Here is a 20,959-nt window from a genome sequence, read left to right on the forward strand (position 1 = left end):
GAGGTGAAACCCGACTGACAGATATTGTGCAGGTGTATAACGTGTTACTACTATTTGCATGGTGGCATAGAGCTTTCGGAATCTGGGAGCCGTTGGTAGTTCTAGGTTGCTTGTTGACCGGTGTGCAAGTAGGTGCCTGACATTGTATATAGCTGTATTTCATATTATTTAAAGGTCTGTATAATCAGATAGTTGCTTGTGAGGTAAGAATAGAAAATGCATTGTTTAATGGTTGACTGCTTTTGACACTGGACGACTTGTCCTTCTGTTCTGGATGTGTGTGGAGCATTATGTTCAGCGGTGTAGCATGGGTGCCATGAACTCTAATGCAGGCATGGAAATTAGGGCCCCTAGTTTCCAGCTACGATGTGTGTGAATGTATGCGCAAAAATATATTACTGCTTGTTTAATTCTGCTAGTGTCTGCGATAGTTGCTCAGCGTCTTGTGCCTGTTTTGTATCGATGTATTTTCCCAATTTGTGGCTTTAATGCAGTAGTGAGTGCATTTGAATGTGGTAAATATAAGTTAACTTCTGAGTGTGGTGCTGAGGTGGCAAAGACATAGCTAGGCATATGGCTTGGGACAATGTGTTGCTAACCAGAGGACTTCGTGTTTGTCTCAGGTGTACTGTCTGTGTGATGGGAAGTACAATAATAACTTGATATGGATGTGTTGTTGTGAAGCCAAGCACGTAGCCAATCTATAGCTCTGGGGGCCTTGTAAGTGGCATGATTGTACGAATGCTTTATCCTTGGTTTTTTTTCCTGAAACGTATTTGTACTTAATCTAGAGTCGGCAATGTTTGCTTAGTGAATCGCTGTAGCAAAACAGTTTAGAAGTTCAGCCAGTAGTAGCGTTTTTATTTCTGTTCATTGTATGCTGCTGTGCTTAATAATTCGAGCACCACTATTAATTATGCATACCATCTCATTCTTTATGTTCCACTGCTGTCCCTCTTTTTTTGTTTCACAAATTAGCTTTTCTTTCACCAACTGTGGAGTCGTATGACACTCCTGTAGGTAGGTTGGCGGTGTGATATTTGCATTTTCCTCTCCTTTAGAGTTAGTTTTTTTTAATGTGTGTGTTCGGAGATTGCTGTGAAATGCAACAAAATTATCCTGCAGTGGTTATCCTCTGTTGTCCGCGTTTGAACGCTCGCTTACACAACTGTTATGTATTCAAAACGTTTGCGTAGTGGAGCAGCCGGGCAGGAAATTAACCTTTTCCATTGAATATGTTCTGCCTGTAGATTTTCGACCCTGGAAATAGTGGATCAGGAAAGCTTCTGTATACTGAATATGGGCGCCAGGTTTCTCAATTGAGACTCAGCGGTACTGATCAGCTCGGCCAGTGCTTCGATGTCATTTCCTACTACCACCCAATTTTTGTCTTACTTAGACTTCTTCGTAATCTGTGTGTTTTCTAAAACCATTTGTCTCAAAGTGCGACAGGAATCAGCACATTACTTCAAAATAATCACAGTCGCTGTATGTGGTGTTTTGGCCTCCAAAGCAGTATTCCACCTTGTGGCATCTGTAGATGCCCGTGAGCCAAACAGTGGGAGAATGGAGTTAAGTGCACTTTTTCCCCCTCCTTCTGTTCCCAGAGCACTGGCTATCGGTAATAAACGCTCCAATTACATGTCTCTCCAGATACTGAGACACCTTGTTAGGTCTCACCTACCAGACAGATCAAGAAGTCTTTCTGCAAAAAAATATCTATTGTCAGCTTAGATTGGGCTAAGTGACACCCCATTGCTTATCATAGGGTGGCTTTATTGTCACTCTCTTTCACTTGTTTCTTATTCATTAGCTTGTGGGGCTTTACTTTCTCTTCTTGTGTTTGTTCCTTCTTTGGAGCATCACCACATTACTTGTCTCCTTCCACTGCTCACTTTTCAGGCGCCGCTTTTTTTTTGGGTTAAGTACTCCACAAGCATCCACATGTTTTCCACCTGCCCCCCTCCTGTACTTCTCTCCTCCCTCCACTGTGCTCTGTTGCTATCTCTTACCTACGTGCTTCTCCCCAGCATCTGTGATGTTTTCGCCCTTGTGTACTTCTCCCCCATGTTGCTTTCTCAGCAGGGTGCTCCGCCCCACCCCAAGCTCACGTTGTTGTCTCTCACCAGTTTGCTTTTCTTGCCTCCGCTCTCCACTTTGCTTTCTGTCCGTGTTGTTTGTATTCTCCCACATGCGCCCTAAATGTTGCTTCCACTCTCTTTATTGCTTCCCTCCGCCTGCTAGAGAAACCCTTTTGCATGTTTTTTTCTTTTTATTACCGATAAAACTCATATCAGTAAATAAAAAGAAAAAAAAGTGCCTTTATCATTTTGTAGATATGTGTGTGGTGAATGCGCCATCAATTGACAGCCAGCTTTGTTGCAGTTTCCCTACCTTAGAATTTTCCCCCAGGTGTCAGACTGGACCTGGAGATTTTTTCTTCGAGCAATACCCTTGCGTGTCGTTAGGTGGCTTCGGTCGACTCCACGGGCTTCATTTGGTGTCATAGTCACCGTGATGACGTCAGGAGTAGTACATAGACACTGCCTCAGTACAGTGACAACATTTCTTTTCTTTCTGCGCCACGCGCTGATCCTGAGAGAGCTACACTAAGTTAATTTTTGACCAACTTCGACACTCTTGTCAAGTTTTTTGGTGAAGTTTTTGATGTGTCGAGGATGTCCCCGAAGACCCGCTTCAAACCTGGCGAGGACTGTCACCGCATGATGTCTGTGAAGGATCCGTATCGGGTCCATTTGTGGTGCCTGGAGCGTGACCACGACCCAAAGTCGTGCTCCGAGTGCTGGCCATGCACCCAAAGGCCTTGAGGGAACGGTCCCTCAAACTTTTGGCGGCCTCGCCATCGACTCTGCATTGGGCCCGGTCTCACTTGGGAGCAAGGTCTCAAGACCGTTCGCAGAGCCACCACCACTCGTCCTCCTCAAAACCTTCGGGTCTAGGTAAGAAGAAGCAGAAGTCGTCAAAGAAATCTCATCATCCTTCGACTACACCCCGTCGCTCGGCTGATGTGATGCAGGAGGAGCGTCCGTGCTCTACGCCTCCGTCCTTGGAGCCTGCTTTTGGGTTCGCTCCGTGCCTCCCCGAGTTTCCGGGAGCTGGGGCAACCCCTGCACAATTAAAAGAATTTTATGAGGCCATGCGCCTTATTTCTGAGCAGTTCGACCCCGCTACTGCGCCTTCGGGCCCAGGGGATTCATTTGGAGGGCCTTCTGGTTCCGTGCCGAATCCGTATAGACACAGGACGTACCATCAAGACCTTCCCCGACGCCAGTTCGAATGTCGCTGCTCCTGATATCGCTGGTGCCCACTATCGACCTGATCCCTGACGGCGTGGAGTCGGAATGGTGTGGGGCAACATCGCCTCCTTCTTCGATGTGGTCTATGCACCCCAGGTTGGATTCTGACCCTCATTCTTATGGGTTTTAATTCGGGGAAGGATTGGAGGGGTCCCTGGACCCTTATGAATACCGGGATGATCCTAACCTGGACTGGACACAGGAGTTGGGCGAGGCCAGTAGTCTGGACACCTCTCCAGACACTGGCTTGCTGTCTCCTTCTACAGTGGCTATGGCGGAGGGAGGTACTTTTTGCATGGTGGTCAGTAGGGGCAGCTGAGGTCCTCGGCGTTGAGCTGCCTACTGTTCAGGTCAGGTCTATCTCCTGACAGAGGTGCTTCAACTAGGGCTTCCACCTCTGAGCCTCTTCTTCCATTCAATGAAGCCCTCACTGATGTCCTTTTGGGTACTTGTCCATACTAAACACACTGGCTCCTTTGAACAGGACAATCGCATGCTGCCATCGGCCCATTCCGAACTACCTTAAATTCCTGTCCCAACACCCCACCCATGAGAGCCTTGTTATCCAGGCATCCTCATCCTCTGGCGCATTACCTTCCGCACCTCTGGATAGGGAATCAAAAAGGCTGGAACAATTTGGGAAGAAGATGTTTTCTTCCTCAAGTCTAGCGCTGTGGTCAGTGAACACCCCATGCTTTTGGGGCCGTTATACTCACTCTCTGTGAGATACGGTCTTGCAAGTCTTGCCACTGATACTGGAGGAGGCCCTTGCTATCTATCGTCTTCCAAGCTGTTACCGATGGGAGAGACGTGGCAAAGTTCACTATTCGATGTGGGCTGGACACGACCAACTCTGGGTAGATCGGTTATGACGGTGGCCTTGAGGCACCACACCTGGTTCCGAACATCTGGTTTCTCAGGTGATGTCCAACAGTCCCTTATGGACATGCCCTTTGATGGCTCCCATCTCTTTGTAGACAAGGCAGACTTGATGCTGAAGAGGTTTAAGGACTCCCGGGCTATGACTCGGTGCCTCAGCCTTTTCACTGCCCCTCGTCCCCAATAGTCTACATTTCGGCCCTTTCGTGGCCACAGAAGGGTCTCCCTGTCGTGTCCCTTTCCCAGCCACCGTGTCACCCAGGCTGTTCAGCCTCTGCATGGCTGGGGACGCAGAATCCCTTGTGGTCGTGGGACAGGGAACCAGAGGTCTCGCCAATCCACCCCTGCCCCGGCTGCAGCCTCCAAACCCTCCTAGTCTGTCCCCTCACTCTTATACAGTTGGCAGCAGGGTTCGCCATCACTTGCCCCACTGGGAATCCATCACTGCGGACAGGTGAGTTCTGCAGATCGTTCAGAGGGGCTACTCCCTTCCCTTCGAGTCTGCCTCACCAGCCATGCCTCCTTCATTCAGCCGTATACCGGAGGATCATTTGACACTTTTCTGCCAGGAGTCACGGCTCTCTTGACCAAGGGAGCCATAGAGAGGGTCCCTGCGCCAGAAGTAGGTAAGTGTTGTTTTTCGCGCTACTTTCTGGTGCCCAAAAAAGACAAGGGCTTAAGTCCTATCCTAGATCTCGGTCCCTCAATCTCTTCCTCATGAAGGAGAAATTCAAAATGCTCACCCTAACTCAGGTCCTGTCTGCCTTGGACCCAGGAAACTGGATGGTAGCTTTGGACTTGCAGGACGCTTATTTCCATATTCCCATCGTGTCTGCCCACAGACTGTACTTACGATTCGTGGTAGGTCATGAGCACTTTCAATTTGCCCTGCTCCCCTTCGACCTTATCAGAGCCCTCGGGTGTTCACGAAAGTGATGGCAGAGGTTGCAGCTCATCTGTGCAGGTTGGGGGTTTCAGTCTTCCCCTACCTCAACAACTAACTGTTGAAGGCAGACTCACCCCAGAAAGTAATCTCCTACCTTCAGACTACGGCGAACCTCCTGCACATGCTAGGGTTCACTATAAAAGTGCCGAAGTCACAAGTTACTCCTTCTCAGACGCTCCCTTTCATCAGAGCTGTTCTGGACACAGTGCAGTTTTGGGCCTACCCTCCTGAAAAGCGAGTCCAGGATATTCAGGCTATGATTCCGATCTTTCAGCCTCTTTCTTGGGTTTCAATGAGGCTGACTCTGAGGCTGCTGGGCCTCGTGGCCTCCTGCATCCTGCTAGTGACACATTCCAGATGGCAGTTCCAGTGGGCGCAGGATCAGGGAAATCGCTCCGACATGGTCCAGATTTCAGAGGGGACTGCGAAAGACCTGCAGTGGTGGGTTTTGAATCGCATTGGGTCAACGGCAGATCCCTCTCCCTTCCCCAACCAGATCTATCCATAGTGACCAGCGCATCACTTCTGGGATGTGGCGACCACATAGGAGAGGTGGAGATCATAGGCCTCTGGTGTCTGGCGGAGTCTGGGCTCCATATCAATTTTCTGGAGCTCCAGACGATCAGGCTTGCGTTGAAAGCATTTCTTCCCTCTCTCAAAGGGAAAGTGGTGCAGGTGTTCATGGACAACACTACCATGTTGTACTGCAACAAACAGGGTGGAGAGGGGTCCTGGACCCTTTGTCAGGAGGTGCTGCACCACTGGACATGCCTGGCACATCAGGACACCACCCTGTTGGTTCAACATCTGACGGGCTCTCTGAACGCCAGAGCAGGTGAACTCAGCTGTCGACGCATAGCTGATCACATATGGCGTCTCCATCCGGAGATGGCACAAGGTCTCTTTCAGCAGTGGGGAGAGCCTTGGTTAGATCTATTCACCTCCGCAGAGAACGCACAGTCAGCTGTTTTGCATGTTGGAATTTCCAAGGCGGCACTCGCTCGGAGACGCTTTTCATCTTGAGTGGAACGCCTGCCTGCTTTCCACCTATAGCACTTCTGTCCAGAGTGCTCAAGAAGGTCAAGAACGACCGGGCCCAAGTAATTTTGGGCACAGAGAGTATGGTATCCAGAGCTACTGAGCATGGCCACCGATCCTCCACTCAAACTTCCCCCTCGTAAGGATCTTCTGTCGCAGCAGCAGGGGACGGTTCTCCACCCGTACCTGCCCAATCTCCTCCTTCATGCGTGGCGATTGTGTGGCGGCAGTTGACAGCTTTTGACCTTCCACCTGAAGTTTGTGATGTAATCTTAGCAGCCAGGGGTGCCTCCACCAAAACAGTATATGCCTGTCCTTAGCATAAATTTGTGGCATGGTGTACCAACAAATCTTTTGATCCCCTCTCTGCTCCTCTTTCTGAGGTTCTTATGTTCATTCTTTCTTTGGCCCAGCATGGCTCTGCTTTGGGCACTCCTAAAAGCTATTTATCATCTATCTCAGGTTGCCTGATCAGTTTTCACTCTTTAAGTCTCCTATTGTTAGTAGATTCCTTAAGGGCCTCACCCATTTGTTTACTCCCACTCCGTTTATCATGCCTCCATGGGACCTCAATCTTGTCCTCACTTACTTAATGTGTGCTCCCTTTGAGCTGATGCACAATTGTCCATTACGGCTCCTTACTTTCAAAGCTGTTTTTCTTGTTGCCGTCACTTCTGCTCGTAGAGTGAGTGAGCTTCAGTCTCTATCTTCTAAATCTCCATTTTTGTCTGTGCACCCTGACGAAGTGGTGTTACGCACTAAGGCTTCCTTCCTTCCCAAAGTCGTTATACCTTTTCATGTAGGCCAGTCCATCCCTTTGCCTACTTTTTACGCACCTCCACATCCTTCTCATGAGGCGGAGACACTCCACTGCCTACATCCAAAAAGAGCGTTGGCATTCCATCTCAATCATACCAAAGATTTCCGGGTGGACGTTCAACTCATTGTTGGATATGCGGTGCAAAAACGTACCATCTCGTGTTGGGTCCTTCTTTGCATCAAGATGTGCTACGCTTTGGAAAATGAGCAACCCCCTGAGGGCCTGTGCACACATTCCACCAGAGGAACTGCTGCTTCCACAACGTTAGCATGCAGAGTTCCTGTCGTGGGCATCTGCCAGGCAGCAACGTGGGCATCCCTGCACATGTTTACCAAACATTACTGCCTGGACAGTCAGGTCCATAGGGACGGCTACTTTGGTTGTTCAGTCCTGCAGGACTTTCTAGTTTGATGTTGGTTCGCAGCCCACCTCTGAGAATGGCATTGCTTGGGTATGTATTCTAAGGTAAGGAATCTTCAACTAGAAGTCTCTATCAGATGCAAAGGTTACTTACCTTCGGTAACAATATATCTGGTAGAGACATATTCTAGTTGCAGATTCCTTACCAACTCACCCATCCTCCCCACTTGCGAACTTATTTTTAGGGATAGGGCTTCCCTATTCAGCGCCTTTGCTCTGGTGCACCAATATCAGTGTTCTTCGTGGCTCTGCGCTTTGGCCTAGAAAGTAGTGAAAAGAAACTGGCGTCACTGTGCTGTGGCGGCGTCTATGTACTACCCCGACATCATCACGGCGACCACGATACCAGCGATGTCCCCAGAGTCGACCAACACTACCTAATGACGCAGAAGGGTATTGCTTGAAGAAAAAATCTCCAGATCCGGTCTGAAGCCTGGGGGAAAATTCTAAAGTAAAGAATCTGTAACTAGAATATGTCTCTACCAGATAAACCGTCACTGAAGGTAAGTAATTTGTACATCCATGCTGCACAGCATCAAGAATGCTGTTGAGCACTTCTAAAAACCAATGGCAAAGGGAAGAGGTCCCAAAGGCGAGACCTAATGGATTTGCAAATGATGTTTTTCTTAAAGGGAAATTAAAGTGCAAGCCCTATACAACTTCAGCAGGTGGAGTGCTTTCCTTTTTTCAGAAGAAGTATTTATTCAGGCTCTGGGTGATAATCTATGCTGTGGGCAGTTATAGAGTTGAGGACGTTTTGTGGATGTGCACCTAAATAACCTCTGTGAGGAATGGGGACTTTTTTGTCCAACAGTTTTAAGCCTTTTTGAGATTGGCATTCTGTAATATATATGCTCTTATTTTGAGATCTCTGAAAACCTCAGTGTTTCTGGGGAGTAATCATGTGCAAGTTTGAAGAACTTGTGTGTGCCAGTGAAGGCCTAAAAATGTGTTGTTCCCTCAGGCTCTGCCTAGTTTTTTTTTTTGCCAAAATAGTGGTTCACCTTGTTTTTAGAATGTTAGGCTGTAACTTACCTCAACATTGTGGTTCTGCTCATTATATTATATAAATAATTAAACCATGAAAAAATGACAAATTTAGTAGAACCTCCATACTTTCCAAAATAGGTTAGAAACAGTTGAAAAATGCATTTTCCTTACTATTACTCTGTGCACACCCTAATGCTGTAGCACAGTTGTGCATTATTTTATCTGACGTAGAAAACTGCAATCCAATAACATAGTACTGTTGCACGCCAAACTGATTCACTGTCTCACTGCTAGCTATTGAAGTCCTTAATGTCTTAATCTCACCAGTAGTTTTTTAGAATAAAAGGAACAGTGGTTTCCTTGACCAAACAGACCGTCAAGAGATGAAATATGATGATGTTTATCATAAAAGATTCTGGGTGTTCTTGTTGATCTCTACTTAGTGACGGTTCTACTGTCGACACCAATTAGATTATATTTCAAAAGATTTTGGACTTTTTCTAGATTAAATTATTATGTGGTAGGGCTTCTGAAATGATGTGAATCTGTAGCAGACATTCAGCTGTCATACCAGTATCACATCTACATAACCACTTTACTCTAGACTCCGACCTGGTCTACTTATGTGGATTCCAGGAACTGGCCACCAGCTGAAAATCCATGCATATAGTCTTTTCCTGAATTGAGTCTACCATGTCATCTTTTCATAATTATAAACCTTTTTGATTAACATAATAGAAAAACATATTGTGCTTCATTTTCAGTTGAATATATTGGAGTTTATTTTTACTAAGATACAAGCTCCGATGTTATTTTAATTGCCTTTGGAGACTTAGCTCTTCTGATCTCTATTCCCGGACACACATCCTTGATGGACAGTGGTTCCTTTACATCCTTATCCTCACCACCCTTACTTTAAGATAGCACATCCCTTATTTATGATAGAGACTTCTAACTGCAGATTCCTCACCTTAGAATATTCCCCAGGCATCAGATTGGATCCTGAAAATTTTGAGTAGAACCTCTGCTTGTCAGTAGAGTAGAACCTCTGCTTGTCCGTAGATAGTGTCATAGGTGCCATCTATGTGTGCAGACATCAATTCCTCTCTTTCCGTGCCAACAGCATGGATCCGGAGAGTACCTCTGTCACTTTTTGATCATCTTTTTTTACTTTTTGTCAACTTTTTTTTACTTTTTGTCAACTTTTTTGAGCAAATTGCTCCCAGTGTGCTAGGGGCATGTCCCACCGATTGTAAGCCTTGTTGGAAATGTCACAGACAGATGTTTGTTTCTGATCTCCACTTGGTCTGTCTAAGGTGCCTGGGGTCAGACCATAACTCCAGGGCCTGCGCCGACTGTCAGTTGATAAACCCAATGGTGATTCTGGAGCAAGGCATGAATCTCCTAGCGGTGCAGCACAAGAAGGCACTGCTTTGTTCCCGATCCTGAAGAAGATTAAGGCCCCGGTCACAGGGTCGGTCTCACGATCAGTTGTTTTCAAAGTCTAAATCATTGTCATCGAAGTCAGGTAAGTCAAAGAAGCACAAGAAGTCATCCAAGCACCTTTCCTCTTCTCCCCCCCGATCTCATGCTTCTAGGCCCTTCTCCCACACTCCTCCCACAGAGCCGGCAGCCGCGTATGATCCGCACCTCCCTAACATCCACAGTGACTCCTTAAGCAATGCACTCCTCTTTTGGGTGTCTGGCTTCCTGTAGCATGCCTTTGGGCCCCACAGAACTGCAATGTGCCCCAGCTAGAGTACTGCCTGCAAGCCTGCTGCCGACACCAGCTGGGCCCTCTGGATCCACCTCCGGACCCGAACCATCTTTGACACCAACACCACAGCCTATGCCAGAGTGTATCCTCCCAACGCCACAGCCAACAATGCAGACTCCATTGTCCTCTCTGACTCAGAGACAACGCAGCCACGTCAACACTGATGTCATCAGGACCACGTTCACCATCCGGCTCAGACATGCTGCCCTTGGTCTTTGACAGGTTGTTGCAAAATTTTGGCTTTGGTGGGCAATGACGACCCTAACCAGTTCTTTGACCCCTCTGACGAGATGGCCCATCGCTTTCAAGACAGTAACTGGTGCGAGGAGCTGGGAGATGCCTGTGGACTGGATACATCTATAAATTCTGATCAGATCTCTTCTCTGGAACCTGCCCGGAGGAAGGTGCATCCTTCACTATGGTGGTGTGGAGGGTGGTGAAGTTCCTCGACCTACAGCTTCCCTCTATCCACGTCAAGACTAGGGTCTTAACAGTGGTGTTTTAGCCAGGGGTATCCTCTTTGGAGCCACTGTTTCCCTTCTATGAATCCATGACCAACACTCTCCTGGGGGCTTGTGCCAAGTCCTACACAGGTGTTCCAGTGCACAGAATGATTGCCTATAACCACCGCCCCGCTCCTGAGTAGCCAGGTTTCCTCACCCAATGCCTGAGAGCCTGGTGGTGCAGGCTTCGACCACCCAACTTCATCCTGGCATGTTCCTTGCTGTTCCTCTGGACAAGTAATCTGAGAGCTTAGACACCTTTGGAAAGAGAATCTTCTCTTTCACCAGCCTAGCATTGTGCTCAGTGAACACGGCATTCAACTTGAGCCGATACTCCCACACCTTGTGGGACATGGTCACGCAAGTGCTGACTATTGCCTCAGAGTGGAATACAAAGAAGTGATGGATGTAATGCTTGAGTTAATCTCAAACGCTGGTAGTTAGTTAGAGCCACATCCCAATCCATCATTGTGCACGCCAGTTTGGACCCAGCCATATGCAAGTCAGTCTTGACTCTGCTCAGTGCCAGGCCCTCCCTGAACTGGAGCACAAGCAAGCTAGTAAGCATTTCACCCTAGGTAGGGATCATCATCCAGTTATAAATTGATTGCAGTGACACAGTGTGCAGACAACCCATGTCTGGGTATATTCGTCCCACTTATGGCGACATACTAAAGTGTACAAAAGGGTGATGATAGGATGCTTGAATAGTTAGAGGTCAAGCCTTACTGAAGCAGGCCACTATTTATGGCAGGGAAGCAGCAATGTTCTCCATCCGGTTTGGATTGGGCACCACTGATTCACTCAGCAAGGTTATCGCCTACACAGTGGCACTACGCCACCACAACTGGCTTTGATCAGCTGGCTTCTTGAGGGATGACCAGTTGACACGGATGGGCATGCCCTTTGACAGCTCTCGCATGTTTGGTGATAAGACAGATTCAGAGCTTGAGCACTTAAACAAGACTTTATCAACCAACAATTCTTTGGGTTTCTCCCTGGTGTTGTCAGCCGCACTTTCCTTTTGCCCCTTCTTTAGCAATGGCAGGATTCCCAACTGCATCCCAAATACCAGCCATGCCCCCAAGGTCACCAAGCCTCCAAGCCTTTTCATGGCCTTGGCTGCAGCTGCTATGGAAGACATGCGAACCAAAGCCAGCTTGTTGTCCTATACCCCGTCCCTTCAGGTGCCATAGCCTCTAAGGCTTTTTAACATGCCCACCACACAGCACAGCAGTGCTTATGGTTGCAGAATCTGGCACCATCTGTCCCAATGGCAAGCAATAATCTCAGACAAGTGGGTGCTCCAAATAGTGGATCAGGGTTATGCCCTTCCATTTCTGGAAACCCTGCTTACCTTGTCAACGTCTGCTAACTGGCTGACAGAGAAAAATATCTTTTTGCTCTGTCAAGAAGTGCTGGCTGTGCTGACCAAAGGAGCCATCAAGAAGGGTGTCAGTGCCAGAAGTAGGACGTGGTTGTTATTCCTGCTAGTTTCTGGTGCTGAAGAAAGACAGAGACCTCAACCACAAACTAGATCTGCACCTTCTCAACGTCCCACTGAGGAAATTCAAGACGCTCACCCTAGCTCAGGTGCAGTCTTCCCTCGACCTTGAAGTTTGGATGGTAGCTTTGGACTTACAGGACGTTTAATTCCATGTCCCCATCCTGCAAGCCCACAGGCATTACCTGTGGCTCGCGATGGGCCACAATCATTTCCAGTTCACTGTGCTCCCATTCTGCCTCTCAGTGTCCCCAGGTGTTAACGAAAGTGATGTCATGGTTGCAGCTCACCTTCAGCTGTCAGGGGTCAAGCCTTTCCCTACTGCAACGACTGGCTGCTAAAGGTGGGCTTGACCCAGGAAGTTGTCACCAACCTCCAGATTAGGATGAACCTCTTGCATTTGCAAGGGTTCACAATTAACATGCCAAAGTCACACCTGACTCCCTCTTAGACTATCCCTTTCAACTGAGCTATTCTGGAAATAGTGCAGTTCCGTGCTTACCCTCCGCAGTGGGGAGTCCAGGACATTTAGGCTATGATATTGATGTTTCAACTTCCGCCCTTGATTTCTGTGAGTTTGACTCTGAGGCAGCTGGGTCTGATGGCCTGCTGGTGAAGCACGTTCAGAGGCACATGTGGGCTCTGCAGTGGGACCTGAAGGTCCAGTGGACGTAGTATCAAGGGAATCTCTCTGACCTGGTCAAGATTTCAAAGGAGACTGCAAAAGATCTGCAGTGGTAGCTAACAAACCGTGATTGGACCAGCGGTGGACCCGATCCCTTCCCCATCTGGAACTGCCAGTGGTGACCAATGCATCGCTTCGGGTTGGGGCAGCCACCTGGCATAGGTAGAGATCAGAGAACTCTGGTCTCTGGCAGAGTCCAAGCTCCACATCATTCTTCTTGAGCTGCGGGCAATTCACTTGGCCTTGAAAGCCTTCCTCCCATCCATCAAAGGTAACTTGGTTCAGTGGTTAACAAACAACTGTGCTGTCATGTGGTATTGCAGCAAACAGAGAGTGAGGTCATGGACCCTGTGCCAAGAGGCCCTGCTCCTCTGAACCTGGCTGGAGAGACAGGATACCATTCTTGCTGTGCAGCACCTTGTGGGTTCTCTGAATGCCAGCACTGACTAACTCAGCCTCCAATGTCTTGCGGATCACAAATAGCATCTTCACCCAGAGGTAGCACAAGGTCCCTTCCGAGTTTGGGGAGAGCCTTGGCTTGATCTGTTTGCCACTGCTGATAACGCCCAATGTCAGCACTTTTGCGTATTGGAGTTTGCAATGCGCTTGGAGAATTGTTCCATTTCTGCTGGAACTCGAGGTTTCTGTACAACTTTCCACTAATGATGCTCCTGGCCTGGGTTTTCAAGAAAATCAGGACTGACCAGACCCAAATCATATTCGTGGTCTGGTCAAGGAGAGTTTGATATCCCGAACTCCTGAGCTTGAGCATCTGTCCTCTGATCATGCTGCCTCTTTAGGAGGACCTCCTGTCACAGCAGCAGGGCAGGGTCCTGCACTGGAACCTACGCATTCTCCAACTTCATGCATGGAGATTGAGCAATGACATTTGAATGCCTTTGATCTTCCTCCTGAGATTTTTTATGTCATCTTGTCAGTCAGGCATTCCGCAACAAAGACTGTAGATGTCTGCTGTTTGGACAGATTTCTGAAATGGTGCCCTTATCCTCATATTGACCCACTTTCAGCCCCCTTGTCGGAGGTTTTACTGTTTATTCTGTCTTTAGCCCAGCAAAACATTGCCCAGGCACCATTACAGGTTATATTTCAGCCATTTCTGCTTTCTTGCGGTTGCTGGATCAGCCATTACTGTTTAAATCATCTGTTGTGACTCGTTTTCATAAGGGCTTACAACATTTGTTCCTGCCTACCCCTTTCATCATGCCCCAATGGGACCTTAATTTGGTTACACCATTCAAGTCCCTGCATAAGTAATCCACTCAGAATTGTAGTTCTCAGGGTGGTCTTCTTTGTGGCTACTACATTACCAGGAGGGGTAGGGAGCTATCACCCTTCTTACACCAGGTTTTACTTAGACAAACTGGTTCTTCAGACATGTCCTCCTTTCTGCAAAAGGTGGTCACTCCTTTTCATGTTGGCCATAACATGACACTTTTTTCGTCCCAACTCAGGAGGAGAAGTGACTACACTACCTTGATGCGAAAAAGTCTCAGAGGTTCAGCATGGACTGCGTAACAGAGATTAATCTGTGATATAGCCTAATTGCTATATGTTAATGTGCCAGGAAAGCCAGCTTTTAAATCTTATACTGTTAATTAGATTATCTCTTGAATGTAATTTGCCACTTGATTCCAGAATTTCCTCCCACTAGGTAAATGTTCCCTTTGCTTGAACTAAAGAAACATTTGTTGGTTTCCAAAAATAGTTAAAGAATTCTGAGAGGCATTCCTCCAGGCTCTTACCCTTGCGTTCCGTAAGCAGCTAACTCGCTGGTTCTTGAGCTGGTGCCCAATTTGGCCAATGCATACTTTTCTAAGGTGATAACTTAAAGCCTTGACCACATTATCTCTACAATACATTGTTGAACAATAGTGTAATTCTAAAAGTTATGAATGTTATAGTTCAAGAGGGAGGAAAGTTGATCACCTTAGCAATTCAGGTAGAGTTTCTTGGATTGCCATGGAAAGAAGCTATTTCTATGCAACTTACATTTCATGTTTTTTACTGAGGAAATTGCTGATGTTGTGACATGAGATTGTGCCATAAATGAAGGAAGAGACAGAACATTTTTCAGGAGAGAGGTTATTGAATGGGAGTTGTGAGAGGTATGCCTCTCAGGATGGATGTGCCTGTCTTTTTAGTGCTGCATTCTCTCTCCTGACCCAAAGATTAACATGATTTGTTTAAAATTTGAATCAGAATATGGAACAAGCTGACTGCTGTTAATTGGGTATTCGTTTTGGCCCATGCATTATCATTTTTTACCTCTGCTAGACTCAAATTCATTGTGAAGCTGATGAGCCTTGCAGCATTTCATTATTTCATCGTACAGTTAAAACCAGAACATGTCTTCAGTTTGATTTTTGTTGTTGTTGTTTTGAACTTTTAGATCTTTCAGTAGTAACTGTGTTTTGTTTCCTTTAATTTTACAGGAAATTTAAAAATCTCTTTTGCTTAATGACAAAAGGATAACTTGCGGTTTAATCCTATTGCCCCATAAATAACAGTTAATCATAAATAATTGCCTTGCTCCAAGTCTCACATCTGAAGTATCTGTACTTTAAATACCCATCTGTTGTTTATATCATAAAACAGACCTCAGTACATTAAATGTAATAGCTCTAACTTCATTTAACCCTGTGAGCATGACAGCTAGACTACAACTCGCTACTTCATTTGCTGCTGTTTGTATACTGAATGAAACAGGTGTAGTATTAAACGTTTCTTGTATAATACTTGACAGAGGTTTGCTTGGTGTGTGTTCAGTAGTTTTTAAGACACTTTTTGATTTATCTGGCTTTAACCTCCTGTAGCTGTGAGGCTGTAGTTCCTAGAATGGATGCACACAGTGCACCATCTTTGAAGCTTATCTCTCTTGTTTTACAATATAAAGCCCTTGTTATGCATAAGTGGTACTGCTAAATGATGGCTGTGTGCAAATATAGCTTTCTATTTGTTTTCTGAAGTACCAATTCAAGGCTGTTTTTCTTCCAAGGGATTCTGTATTTGTAAGTCATTGTTCAATTAAAATGTTGTAGTAATTATTTCACTCTTCAATTACCGCTTATTCTCTTCAGATTTACAGCTGGACTTCTCACTAACAGATGAGTTTTGCAAGAACCACTTCCTGGTTGGCCTGCTCCTGAGGGAGGCGGGAAGTGCACTGCAGGAGTTTCGAGAAGTCCGGCAGATCGCCATTAGTGTGCTCAAGAGTTTGATGATCAAGCACTCCTTTGATGATCGGTATTCCTCACGGGTATGTTTATGTCTACTTTTAGAGTAAACGTAATTTTTGTGGTGGTTTGGAACTTCAGAAACTCCTTTCTACAGGGTGTTGATTGGTTGATATCAGAATGTCACTAATGCTTTGTCCTCTGCTTTATATTGTTTAGAGCAAAAGGTTGTCCTACACTAGCTCTTCTTGCATTACTGTGTATTTGGGTCGTCGACCATTTAAACATAATGACTTGCCCATTTTAAAGGCTCACTTCACGACAGACTGACGTATTCTGCTGCTGTAGTCTCCCATATGCAGGACAGTAATTATATTAGGAAAAGCAGTTAGTCACCCCTGCTTTGTTTACAATGGTGATAGTGTCCCTATGACATAAATGACGTAATAGACACAACGAATAAGAGGTAAGGCTCATGCCACAGCACTTCCTGGGCCACCTCAGTTCCTAACACAAGTGTAGTATTCAGTCATTGATGCCATTGCGCCTTGCACCAGCTGCCAAGGTTCCCAACATCAAAAACACCAATTCCTTTAATACTGCAGGCCAGTTTGAGGGTTGTTGTGCAAACCTCACCCCAGCCTGAGTTGGCCCGTTGGTCTCGCCCAAGGTCACATGACAGTGAGCATAAATGAGCGGGGTGGTGTGTAGGGCGCCCCTTGCCAGATCAGCTCCAACATGTGCATTGTCTTTATTCCGCCCTCTGTGCGGCCTGTGCTCAGCGTTCCGAGGCCCCGTACACCATCCTAGGGGCCTTGGACACATCAACTGGTGATGAGGACGGCACCACTCCATCCTTACTATGATGCTCAGCACTTGTCGGCAGTACCAGTGGCGATCAAGCCACATCACACACCCTTCCAATGTGACTTCACTCACAGGTCACAAGCAAGCCCAGTAAGCCAAGCAGACGGCAGTCCATTTTCCCATGGCCCTCCTTCCTCGCTGCAGTCAATGCATTCGTCATGCCACATGGTTGGCAAGCAAAGTTTTTGGAAACCCTTCAAGGCCTGGGTGTGGCCTAATCTCACACCACACTCAGTGCATCAAGGACACTGTAAGCAGTATAAAATGTACTTTCTGCAGTGGGGTAAAAAAAGGGCTCGACAAGGCCACGCCAGCGCACTCAACATCACTGGGCCTACAATCCAGCACCCTCAACACCAGTGGGCCTACAAACTACTGCGTCACAGCCTACGCTTCGTCAGGTCCTGCTGCACACAGCCCATGTCATCACCGCAAAGCTGGAAACATCAAACCCTTCACTGTCTCTGGTGCACCATGCTCTGAAGCCGCCAAATGGGCATTGTGGGTAGACAGGATATGATCAATGCTTCTCCACCTCGGGACGCCACCATCCACAGGTTTTCCAAGACAATAGGCGAAACTGGCTCCCTACACACCTATGGCATGCTCAAGGTGGCCCTAGCCGCCCACTTCGCAACCATGGCGAGTCCAGATTACAAGCTGTTTCCTCTCAAGCAAGCCCAGCAGACACCTGAAGAGTCAGTAGACACATTTTATGCAAGGCTCTGTGAACTGGTGGGCAATTGTATCCTCTGAAACCAGCATGATGCAATCCAAGCTCAATTCATCTGGAGATGTGCACCGGCAAAACTCAGCCAACACATCCTGCAAGTGCCCTGCATGCTGATGGTGGACATCCTCCCCGTGGGCAGGTCAAAAGAACAAAAATCACAAGCCGCCCACATGGAACCCACGCTTCAGCCCATCAACCAAGTGAGTGCCACATCCTCGTCCACCGACAAGAAAGACTGCCAAAAGGTGCCACAATCTGCAAAACTGCACATGGTGTGGAGGACCCACCCCACACATGGGTGACTGCCCAGCAAAAGGAAAGAAATGTTCAGCCTGTGGCAAGATGAATCACTTTGCCTAAGTATGTTGCTCAACGCCCATGGCGAAGGGGCCCAAGAAAAAGGTGGGCAACTGAATAGACGATGAATCCTTACTTTCAGACGATGATGACATGGATGATGATGAGCCCGAAGGCACAGTCTACGTGATCCACATTGTAAAGCCAAGCCCAGGTCGCATCTGCTGTACCCCCAATGCCAAGTCATCGTAGACCAACAACTGAAATTGGCCCTCATCGACGCATGGGCCTCCATTAGCATTCTACCTTTGTTGTTGCACAGAGAAATAGAATCTCCACAAGCGCTATGCCCTACAAGCACCAGAGTAAACGCCTATGACCCCTCCACACACCACCTGCTGGCAGGTGCCTTCACCACCACCATCAAGGGCAAGCCACCAGGACGAAGGTATATGTCATCGAGGGAAGAGCGGGCATGCTGCTCAGCTGTCACACAGCAGAACGGCTCCAGCTGGTCCTGTTCGTATTTGGAGTCCATGTTAGCACTCTCGATTCCCTCCTGGAGGAATTCGATCAACTTTTACAGGGTGTTGGGTGCCTAAAAAAAGGGTAGTGCGCCTCCACATTGAACAATCGGTACAACTAGTCGCGCTATGGCACAGCCAAATGCCATTCCACCTACGCCCCAAAGTGGAGGCAGAACTGTTGAAATTGGAATCGGCGACATCATTGAGATGGTAGAAGGACCAACACCCTGGGTGTCGCCCATTGTCATCTCCCGCAAGCCAAAACAACTGGGGGGAGTGCTCATATGCGCTGACATGAGGCTCCCGAGCACTGCCATAAAGATAGAACGCCACATAACACCAAATGTCGATGACATTGTAGGTGTGCTCTCTGGGTCCAGGTGGTTTTCTAAAATGGATGCACCGTCAGGTTACCACCAGATCCTTCTAGAGCCCGTATCTCGACATGTAACCACTTTCTCCACCCACCTTGGACCAGGACGATATGAACACCTCAACTTCGGCATCTCTAGTGCAGCCAAAGTAGTTCATAACATTGTATGAGGAGTGCTGGCAGGTCTCACTGGTGTGCTAAACATTAGTGGTGACATCCTGGTCTAAGCCCCGACCCTGGAAAAACATCTCCAAAGGCTGAGGTCAGTGTTCCATCATCTCCAAAGCTGATGCCTAACTCTACACAAAGAGAAATTCAAATTCCTAAAAAAGGAGATTATTATTATTTTATTTTTTTTGGATATCGATTCTCCAAAAAAGGCATCACCCCCAATCCTGCAAAAGTTCATAACATTAAAACCACTCTGGCACCATCCACCATCACTGGAGTAAGAAGCTTCTTGGGGATGGTCACCTATGCGGCCAGTTTATACAGAACTTGCTCAACTAATAGGACCACTATGCGACCTTACCAAGCCATATACCCCCTGACAGTGGGGTCCCAAACAAGAGAAATTGTTCCAAGACACATAAACAGGCCCTGTTTGCCATTACCACACTTGCCTACCGTGGCACCAGCAAAGACACAGAAGTGTCACCGGATGCCACCCCTACTGACCTAGGAGCCATTCTGTCCTAGAGGCGACCGTGTGGAGAGCTGGCCCCCGTTGTCTATGCCAGTCATGCTCTGACACCCACAGAGCGACAATATTCTCACATAGAGAAAGAAGCCATCACCATACACTGGGGGTGCCACCATTTTCAGATTTACTTATATGGATTACCATTCACGGTCAGCATGGACCACAAACCCCTGTTACCACTATTTAAAGGTTCAGTATCCAAAACCCACCACAAATAGAAAATGGATTCTGCAGTTACAGGAGTACCAGTTCTCCGTTGAGTACCGACCTGGCACCCACAACCCGGCAGATTACCTCTGTCAGCATGTTCAACCCACCACACCCCAGGAAGAGCAAGAGGCCGGAGAAGCTGAAGAGTATGTGAGTGTCATCGTACAACAATCACACCCTCTCCCTGTCTCGTTAACCAACATCATTGATGCCAACCAGGCTGATAAATGCCTTTAGCAAGCTAGAACAGCCACCAGGCCAGGGCGGTGGGCCACTGTCATGGCCACTCTATCCCAAAAGACAGCGGAAGCCCAGAGCAAGCTCAGGTCTCTACACTTCATGAAAGAGAAACTCAGAGAGCCTTGACTGCTGGTGCCAGCCAGCCTGACTCAGCGAATTGTAGACCTAGCCCCCAGATCGCACTAAGGGGTCGTCAAGACAGAAAAACGACTTAGAAACAAAGTGTGGTTTCCCAATCTCGATGGAAAAGTGGAACAGATAGTCGAACAGTGCAGCGTCTCCCAAGCTGCCGGGCAAGGGGATCCCCCTCCTCCGGTCATCACCAAGCAATCACCAATGGCCCCAGTCACAGGGCTAGCTCTTACTTTGGCAGCCTGTCGGATGGAAGACATCAGTGGTGATAACATGACTATTCCAGGTACCCGGATCGAAATTGTGAGAACCACCTCTGCAGAGGACACTATCCGCAAATTGGAAAAGGTCATGGCAACCCACTGCCTCTTCCAGAAACTCCGCACAGACATCCGTTCAGTGGGAAGGACCTTTTGCACTACTTGACATCAAGAGAGACCAAATATTGCTGGATTACCCCCTGTTGGCCTCAATGGTGAGGTTGAACGGTTTTTGGGTACAGTCGCAATCACAAACACAATTTGCATTGCACAGGCCGAGCAGCACTGTGCAGAGAGAGCCATGTACACCTTCCTAAAAGACTACAGACTAACCCTATTCCACCCCAGGAATATCCCTCACCACCTTCTGCTTCAGGCACAGGGTCGCAGATGTCATCCCACTTCACCCCTCCTGAGAGTAAACTCTCACACCACCCTGCAAATATCAGGTTTGCCAAGAAGAACAGAACTGCAAAGCATCTCAACGTTGACGTGCCAGACCCCTCCAATCTCCACAGTACACTGGGTGCTGGTGAAAGACCGA

General features: G+C 47.5%; 1 protein-coding gene across 9 annotated transcripts in view; it reads left to right on the forward strand.

Moving 5' to 3' along the window:
- The window catches only part of DOCK9 (dedicator of cytokinesis 9), a 989,328-nt gene that overhangs the window by 635,484 nt on the left and 332,885 nt on the right, over nucleotides 1–20,959 (forward strand). For all 9 annotated transcript variants that reach the window (XR_011194943.1, XM_069205169.1, XM_069205175.1 and 6 more), the window contains exon 31: nucleotides 15,978–16,156. Coding sequence is in view for 8 of the 9 variants with exons in the window: in XM_069205169.1 (XP_069061270.1) it covers nucleotides 15,978–16,156 (179 nt within the window). In the remaining variant the exon portion in view is untranslated. The remainder of the gene's footprint in view (nucleotides 1–15,977; nucleotides 16,157–20,959) is intronic.

Source organism: Pleurodeles waltl, chromosome 8, assembly GCF_031143425.1.
Source record: "Pleurodeles waltl isolate 20211129_DDA chromosome 8, aPleWal1.hap1.20221129, whole genome shotgun sequence".
NCBI classification, from domain to species: Eukaryota; Metazoa; Chordata; class Amphibia; order Caudata; family Salamandridae; genus Pleurodeles; species Pleurodeles waltl.